Source organism: Staurois parvus, unplaced genomic scaffold, assembly GCF_062004578.1.
Source record: "Staurois parvus isolate SC_StPar_1 unplaced genomic scaffold, SC_StPar_1.0 ptg000015l, whole genome shotgun sequence".
NCBI classification, from domain to species: Eukaryota; Metazoa; Chordata; class Amphibia; order Anura; family Ranidae; genus Staurois; species Staurois parvus.
Window position 1 is genome coordinate 6,271,161 of NW_028317811.1, and position 9,726 is coordinate 6,280,886.

Genomic DNA, 9,726 nt, shown 5'->3' on the forward strand with positions numbered 1-9,726 from the left:
GTGTCTAAATTTAAGGTGAGCGTCCACCTGGAGCACATTACCCACTACTCTGTGTTCAATACTATGGCAGCTGAGTACTGCTTTTAGCCCAGACAAACTTTCCTGCCTTTTCACTCTAGCTGGGATAGCAGATAAAGGACTAGTTTGTTCTAATTTTTATGTTCACTGCAATGTTGGATTGTAGCCAAGCTATGTCAGGTAATCCTTTCCTTAGTTCAGATCCACAGATCACGCTGATTTAAGTGCCAGTCAGTGGAGAAACAATGTAAGTAGGACTTACATTGAAGGCCTACTTAAAATAATTGATGTTGCAATGGGGACATACTGTAGGTTGACACTTTGCTATCCTCCAAGTCCAGTTCCAGTTACAGAACCCACAAGTTTTTTCACCAAGTTCAGAGGGTTCTAAGCATCCATGGTAAACAAAAGTCTCCAAGTGTATAGATAAATCAGCCCTTCATGAAGATGGGCTCATGAGGTGGGGGAACACCTAATATTCTCTGAGTAATCTTAAAGATCTCTACACTAGTTCTGGGTTTTCTTTGTATCGGAGATAGTCTGGTCATTGAATACATGGACAATCTGCTTCTGTGTAAGCAGGCCTCTCTGGTCTTTGACTCCATTGTGTCTATATCAGTGCGGACTTTGGATGACTTTGTAACATCAGGTTTGACAGCTCCAATCACTACATCAGTATTTCTAGCAGAGCTGTATACAAGTGCTGGTATTAATGGTATCCACCTTCATCATGATGCTATTTCCCGTTTTCACTCCAAAACTTTGCATAGAATGTTCGCACGGTGTTGGACAAATAGTCTTTTCTCTGAGCGCAGACGATTTGTGTTCAGCTCAGCCACTTGCTGTCAAATTGGGATGCTGTGTCCTAATAGAAATTAATGGGCTGCCATCACACAGCACCTGATGACTGAAACCACATAAGAAGGTGCTCATTCATAGGCTACAGCTGTCAATGACAATCTGAGTAAGGCCTAACTCACTGATTTCGTACTTTCATTCAGAGAATGCACACATTGATCCCCCTTTCAACCTCCACTCTAACCAGAGTCAGTTTTTTAGCTTAACACATTAAGCACAATAAAATAATATTTCTCAGTAAACTGTATGTTAAAATTTTTATCCAAGCACTTGCAGTTTACAGCTTTCAGCGCTGATGGCTCTTGCTGTCTATTCTGCTTTCCTGAACTTCCAGTCTTTTCAGGAACGAGTTAACTGTGGACCGTGCATTCTTGAGTCAGTCTTTTAGGTTTCATCAGGAGGGAGAAGCAGGGAAATGCCTTACCAATCTAGGCTATGGGGGCTGTGTTTCTGGATCCAGAGCGTAGGGAATCACAGCTTCAATCCTGCATGCAAGGGTGGCTCCAAAGAACACTGCAAGAGAAAGGAGCTACCCTGAAATGGGAAACCTGAAGCAGTGGTCATGGCACCAACTTAACATGGGCAAGGATTAAAATATGAAGAAGCTGCATACTTAAAGATTAAATCAGTTGCTGAAAGGGCTTGAAAACTGCTGGTTTAATATTTCAACTCTAGTTTTGTCTGTGTTGCAAAACCCCCTGTTTGAACATATTCAGGACATTCATATCTTATCAAAAAACATGAGCATTGAGATCTCCTCCCAATTTGATTGAGATGGAACACTGAAGAACAGCTTGACTCCTGCAAGTCATCAAAGGGTATTGTAATAGAAGAAAATGTCAGCAGGCAGTAACTGATTTTCATTGACAGCTTATTATTTAAGGGCTAAAATCCTTTAATGACAAAGATGTTATGCATTTTGGCTATGAGGTCCTAATGATAGCTGTGATTAAATCCTCATTGACCAAAATGTGTTAGCCATGATCAGATTTTAGTGGTTTAAGTGATGTTAGTGATGAAAGATCAGCTACTGGGCGCCTGTGTTTTCTTCTGGTGTTTTTCTTTTCTTATCCCATAAGGTAGCACTTCAGTTGAAATTTTCTGAGTTTCAGCATTGTCCTGTAAAGAATCCCAGTTGATGTTACATGCACACAAGGTTGATTGAGCCCTAAGACTTCCTTTAGGCCAGCGTGGTCTCTGCACTTTACCACTCAGTTTGGGCTAATGTTGGCTGTACTTTGGTTGCTCATTACCAATAAAGCTGTGTCTCTCAATGGCTGATAGAGAAGATACTTGTAATTACTGTAAATATCATGTCCCTGAATGGGCTCCGAGAACAGTATTTTATGGTGAATACAAAAATCCAAATTTTGAAGGTCCATTTTATTCTGGTTATGTATTGAAACACATTGATGCATAATGGAAGGCATGAGTACATAGGGTTGATTTGTATATAACCTTGTAATTATTTTTCATAAGCAAACACTCAAAAGTAATCTGTTCTGTGCCAATTTAGGTGCAAAGTTTCCTATCAAGTGGACAGCTCCTGAGGCTGCCTTGTATGGCAGATTTACCATCAAATCTGACGTCTGGTCATTTGGCATTCTTCTGACAGAGCTGGTCACCAAAGGAAGAGTGCCATATCCAGGTACTGAATCCCATCGCTGGTTGCCTCCCACTTTCTGTGTTTTGTAATGTTTTCTGTTTGCCACTAAAGGAAGCATTTATAAAATCTATATATATGACCTTGAATAATTGAAATGTGGATCGGTATGCAAGTAGAAGTGTGAGAGTTGTGTAAAAATTACTTCTAAGTCAATGTTATAATTAACATGGTAATATGTTGAATAGCCCTTATATTTTTCTTCTAATTGCAGTTTATGCACACACATTTACGGGAACAAGAAGTGCACAGTATAGCTTGTGTTGCAAATTGATTATTGACAATGTTGGCAAACTGTAATATATGTGGATGAACAGTCTGAAAAGTAAAACTTTTTAAAAGGGTCGTTCTCATGGGTAGTTTAACATCTGCCTTTTATGCATCACTTTGTGTTATGTTGATCGGAAGGATGTTGGACAAACCACAGAGGCATAAATGGTCCATTTGTGAGATGATAAATACTGCTCTACAAACTACATGATGCATGCAATCTAAAGTAATGTACATTCAAAAGACATTACATTGTGGTGCATAGCTTGCAGCTTATTATGTGAGCTATAGTGTATGTAGAAATGTCAAACCCAATTGTCTCACGTTTGTGGGAGTTATTTAAAAATATGGGTATAATTTTAGGCACTTAAAGCAGATCCCTTATCTAGATATATTCAGGCTACAGTTCACGGCAGTAGAGTAGATATGAAGAGGTGTGAATAAAATATCCTTAAATTTATCCTAAAGTCTTTTTTTTTTTTTAACCTAAAATTATTATTCTACAGGATTTATATAGCGACAACAGTTTGCTCAGTACTTTACAATATAACGGGAGACAATACAGTTCAATACAAGAGGGATAGGAGGGCCCTGTTCCTTGGAGCTTACAATCTAGGAAAAAATAAGAGATTTATACTTACCTGCTCTGTGCACTGGTATTGGACAGTGTCTGCTCTCATAGCAAACTGCTGGCTATGGGTGCAGACGTACGGGCTTGCTTCTCAGCCAAGCTGTGTGTCTATAGCCACACATGGCACGACGCATACCCTGCCCACCCCCCAAGCACTGAAGAATCATCTTATCTTACTCTTAGTGGAGCTGCATCTGGGTACCACAAACCTCAAATGCTATATAATTTTTAATATTCAACACCAATGCCTCCACCCATCCATGTCTTTATGCTTTATTTTGCTGAGAAATAATTTTTAAAAACACCTAGCATTTTTGGAAGTGGCCATCTTGAGTAAGGGCAGATGGTTCATGTAGCAGTTACTTCCTGGAATCCATCTGTCTTTAGCTCAAGCATTAGCTGAGCTGAGAACCCTCCCTCCTCTCCTGAAGGCTCCTTGGATGTATGACATAATTTGCCTAGGCCTGGAAACCAGGAGCTAAAAAGGTTAAAATAAGAGGTATGATATTTACTAATGCTAGCAGCATAAGGATTAGAAATAGTCATGTTGATTGAGAGAGTGAACTTTTGCTTTAAGCAAACCTTCACCACTAGATGACATGAGATGGTCATGAAAACCATAGGAAAGTTTGGTAAACATTTCATAAAGGAAAACAATCATGGGAGGCTGCTTTGAGATGCTAGCATTGAACATGTACAGGCATATGGAATTCTGCTTTTGTTTTAATTTTTTTGTTTTTTTTTCTTCTCTCTAGCGTCAGTTTACTGTGTACTTGCTCCAGGCCAGTGACAGGCAGCATTTTCAGTAGGCCAGAAATGGCTTCCTCTATATTTCTCTTTGAATTTCTTTGCCTAACCTGCACTTTAAAAGGGAATATGGAATCTAAACCAATTCCAGGGCAACAGCTGGCTGTTTCATACATTTGCCTAGTTGTACACTTACAACCTCCTTATTCAGTAGTTTCTGGCTAACTATAAAACTCTTTCCACAGGAATGGTGAATAGGGAGGTGCTGGAGCAAGTGGAGCGTGGCTACCGAATGCCCTGCCCTCAAGGCTGCCCAGAGTCTCTGCATGAATTAATGAAGTTGTGCTGGAAGAAGGACCCAGATGAGAGGCCAACCTTTGAATATATTCAGTCATTTTTAGAAGACTACTTTACAGCAACAGAGCCACAGTACCAACCTGGAGACAATCTATAAGAGGGAGAGCAACCATAAAATGCACACTACTTGCCAAAAGTATACAAGAGACTTTGCATAAGTTCTTGCCTGTTCCAGTATCGGAATGGAGAATCTTGATCACTCTGCATGCTTATGGCGAATTGGAAATCCACAGTACAGTTGCACAAAACCACTTTGAAAGTATTGCAAGCAAAATGGACAAATCATGTGATTCAGAGCAGGTCCCAAAGAATGGTCAGCAGTGGTGTGGATGGTTGGTTAAGCCATTAGGAACACAATGTTCAGCCTGCTGTATTAATTCATATTTCTTTTTTTCTTCCTTAAGCAAACATTTCAGGAACATCAAATAGGGGCTCATCACTGGACCAAGCATTTCATTCCTGGTCATTCGATAAAATCTTGAGTGTTTTTTTTTTTTTTTTTTTTCATATACATCTTATGCTGACATATACAATATGAAAATACATTGCCTTCCACATAGCTACAATGCCCATGGATGAAGTGAAGGGAAATGGTTAATTAGGATTTTAACCAAAAGGTTAGACATTGTGTATTAAATTTAGACAATACTAATACTCTGTTTCCGTATATATCTCCTTTCTTTGCTGTCGCTATTGTCATGTAGGGGAGTGAGCAGTTTATCTGAGCTTGCTGAAGTCACTGAACCTCCCTCCAGAGGCTTTTCCTCTACATTGAACATCTCCAAAGAGTGACAATTGAATCGCCTAAGACTTCCTGCAGGTCATAAAGTGGTGTTTTAACATCAAGCAATATCCAAAAATGTTTATTATGCATTTATTGTGATTTCTTCCTCCCCCCAACTCTCATGGGCAATCAGAAGTGGTTATAGGTTTATTTAATGTGCAGATAATCATGTATGCAATCTCATGCATTTTTGATACAATTTTTTAATGCTATTTTTGTGACTCTTTATTTGTAAGAAATAATCGGAATCACACATCTATGACACTATTTGAGAATTTCCTGTAGTTCAGGAATTTCAGTGATAGCACTTTGGCTTATCTTTGACTAATATTAGTGTGAGGTGACTGGAGCAAAATGTGAATGCTTGATATGACTGTATTCTGACATGGTTTATTTACTGTGGTTGAAGCGCAAGGTCCCCAGTGCCAAGCTGGCTGGACAAACACGCTTGTGCAAAGTTTCACAAGTATTACCGACCCATTTCTGGCAATAATTTTTTTTTTCCTTTTAATTTTCTTTTCTTGCTAATATGTTTATCTAGCAAAACATAAAGTTCTAACTTGTATTTCCCATTTTACATTTCACACACTACAATCGGGACAGGTCCAAGATCAGTTCTTAGCCTCTAGGCACATTTGTTAACATTTCCAGTTTAACACCAGGGACCAGCTAGGCCATGCCCTCGTCCCACTCGTTTCCACAAAACCCAATCATTTTGCCAATTTTTTTAGGATTGTTGGCAAATATGTACAGATATTTGGTAATGTGGAACTATATTTTTGTTTACAATTCCCTACATGTGTTTTCAATGGCAGTGCCATCACAACATTGTTCCCTAAAATGAAACTTTTTTTTTTAAAGGGCTTTATATAAAAATTATGGAATTGTATCTTTTTATAAGACTTTTCAAACTAATTTAACTCAAACTCTGTAAGTTTCTGTACTAAGTAAAGAACATCAGTGCTTGGCAGTCTGGCTGTCAATCAATGTCTTTTCACTACTAAACATTGATCATGTAACATCATTTGTATAGTAACAAATTAAATGAGTAATTATTGCATTGGAAATGATTGTGATGGTGCATATCTAATGGGAAGGGGAGCTTACTGGCTGATACATTTAACACAATGTTATGTTAAATATGATGCCTGTTGGAGTAACAGGCAATCAATATGTAAAATAAACAAAATCCTTTTTTCTTTTTTTACAAACTTGGTGGTTTTTTTTTTTTGGGGGGGGGAGGGGGAGTGTGTCCAGAAAGGTAGCTATCAAACTGGTAACATTGTTAAAGCAAACTATGGGAACGTCTGTGACCGGTTATATACAAAATAAAGCAAGGTGGTTAAAGTTTGCATCTTAGGATTCAGACTCCATTTGAGAGCAGATCTCTAACACTAGCATCTCTTTTTACAGTAGTGCACTAGCTTTTTTATCATTTCAGATTGGCTGTAATGAAGAGATCTACAGTACGTATATCCATGTGATATCAACTTACTGTAAATGCTATGCCTCTGTTATAAATAACTTTATGTATGGTGCTTCGAATGTTAGACCTGTGCCTGGGGTATTTGATCCACTGATTCCAAAAATGGCACCAATGTTGCCCTAGCAGCTCTAGTTTCTGAGATACAGTATAAATGCCATATACCACTCTTAACTCTGGTCGCCCATCACAAATCAGGATATTTTAATGTATTGTTTTACTAAATCTCCTTGTAGTGTGAAAGAAACACCAAAAAGTAGCCTTTAACTCTATGGTGCTCAATGTGCAAAAATGGAACAATATGAGTGTCAATATGCACACACTTCCTAAATTATAACTACAATACACTTCATAACTTACACTTTAATTTTACACTGGAAACATTGGATGCTACAGTTGGAAGTACATAAGCGCTCTCACTATATCTGCTAACTTGTATTCAAATCACAGACCAGGTAACAGTTGAACAAGTCAATCAGCAAGATCTTTTTAAAAAAATGTCAACCTTATCAAAAAAATTAGAGCTGATGCAGTCTAGCCAATGTAATTTTTTAATCTGTGCCCCAAATAACCCCAATAACAAGCACCAAGAGAAAAAAAAAATATTTGTTTTTGGAGCGGGGGGGTTTGTGTAATTTAAAATTAAGCTTGTACCTTATCAAAGAAATTAGAGCTGAATGCAGTCTAGCCAATGTAATTTTTGGAATCCGTGCCCCAAATAACCCCAATAACAGGCACCAAGAGAAAAAAAAATGTATTTGTTTTTTTGTGGGGGGTTTGTGTAATTTAAAATTAAGCTTGTATTGGTTAAAAGCAGTTTCTGACTGTTCTTGGCCACCTGGGAGCTTTAGGACCCATTCACAACCTGCTGGTTATAATAATAACATATGCAGTGCTAAAAAAGAGATGACACATAAATCATAAGTCTGATAAAATATGAATAAAATAAAATAAATGGTGGCTAAAGTACTTAAAGTGAAAACAACGTCCTCAGGTGATATCTCAATTGTCCCAGTAAAAGGTGCAAAAGCTGTCGACTCCGTGCTCAAAGGTGGGTAAACTTTATGCACTCTCCAGAAAGCGCATAATGTGCGCATTTGAGTTGTCAGACCACTCCTGGTACTAGAAGGCTGAGGCAATGTGGGTCATCTAGCAGGCTGTCACTCTGGTAGGGATGCTCCTTCCCCTAACCAGCAGGGGGACACCAGGCATCCAGCAACGGTTGGCATAAAGCTAATCCAGACTCCTCAGACCAGGACACTGTGGTGGTTTATGTAAGGATATATATTATTTATAAAGGGCGTGTCCCTTTCCCTTAGATGAAATATTACAGTGCCTCCAGCCGTTAAAATGCGGCAAATATTTAGTAAACCAATAATTTGGACACCTTGATAATTTGATCACCACTTATTATTATACCTTGAATTCTTTTAGCCAATATGATTTCGTACCATACACACAAAATTTGCCTTATAATAGATAAATATAAAAATTTATTTATGTACAAAAATTATATATATATTAACACAAAACGCAAAAGACTGGTGATAAATGAATATTGGTACACACAATCAAAAATATATCCTACCAATGTAAGACACAATAATAAGGTTTCTAACTAATTACATCAATATCACAATTTTTAAATGATATGATTATTTATTAAATTTATTAATAATTAATAATTTCGAATATCTCAAAGGTTATATTCTCACAAGCCGTGGCCATAGGATTGCAAGAAGCAAGCCCTTGATATATGATACTCTGGTTATTAATATTCAATAAATTATGAAATATGAAAAAAATTATAATATGGCAACAAACAATTTTTAACAGTAAAACAGGATCTCTCTACATATATCTAACTACCCAATATTGTTGTGATACACTAAGATAATTTTATGATTCCACACCACAGAGAAAATAGGTAATACAAAATCAAATAAACAATCTCACCGCACCCGGCATTCAGACTAGGCAACTCTCCCGTGGATTTGGCTGGCAGTGGAACGCCTTTAGAAATGATATTATAGGGCAAGTGATAGATATTCAGTAGGGGAGAATGTAGGAAGTTATAAGGTTAGAGGTTTAGAAATTTAGTTTTAGGAAGTTTAGAAATTAAGTTTTAGGAAGTTTGAAAGGATGGAAGAGTAGTTATTCAGCAGAGATCTTCTTCAGATGTCAGGGTCTTCTTTTGATGAGGTCCTTTTTTTTTCATGAGCTACAAGGGCTTTTATATCCACTAATCCATTGTTCTAAGATACCTTCCCACCAGGCTTCTTGATTGGCTAGTTGAGAAATGTGTGTACATAAGCTATTTCTCACCTGCCCGCCAGGTGGCGGTCATGTATCATAGAACAATTTGAGTATTTGAGATGACTCATACCTTGGGTGGAATCTTAAGGTAATTTCAGGAATCAAATATACGTCTTTTTCCAGATATAAGTGATCATACCTATAATATTCTAAATAGGGACCATGGAATATAGGTGTATATTCAGTTATTCCTTCTTGAAATACCATCCTGTTTGTTTCCTGATAAGACATGTAACTGATGCTAGTTTATAATACATCTTACTTTTCATCATCTCAATACTCAAGTTAGTGATATATAGTTCCCATTGCTGAATATTTAGTGGTGTGTAAAATCTATAACATCTTATTTATAATATGCTTTTGTAGTATAACTTTGTAATTATATACAGTCAATTTTTAGATTTAAATGTCCTGAATTTCACCTCTTTGTTTTAGAATCAACATTTTCTATGTGCAGGGAAAAACTCTCTGTTTGCCTGGCTCTTGTATTGGAATCATGGTAAACAACTGTTAATGCTTTCACCCTTGGTGAACAATAGTATATTGTAATAGTTTCAGAGGTCTGTTAGTTCATCACACTCTGCAAGTTTTGGTTAAGC

General features: G+C 37.4%; 1 protein-coding gene across 2 annotated transcripts in view; it reads left to right on the forward strand.

The window, feature by feature from the left end:
* Nucleotides 1-6,539, forward strand: part of YES1 (YES proto-oncogene 1, Src family tyrosine kinase) — an 83,616-nt gene extending 77,077 nt beyond the window's left edge. For both annotated transcript variants that reach the window (XM_089678240.1, XM_089678251.1), the window contains exons 11-12: nucleotides 2,393-2,524; nucleotides 4,433-6,539. In XM_089678240.1, coding sequence (XP_089534366.1) covers nucleotides 2,393-2,524; nucleotides 4,433-4,641 — 341 coding nt within the window. In that variant the 3' untranslated portion in view covers nucleotides 4,642-6,539. The remainder of the gene's footprint in view (nucleotides 1-2,392; nucleotides 2,525-4,432) is intronic.
* The last annotated feature ends 3,187 nt before the right edge of the window (nucleotides 6,540-9,726 follow it).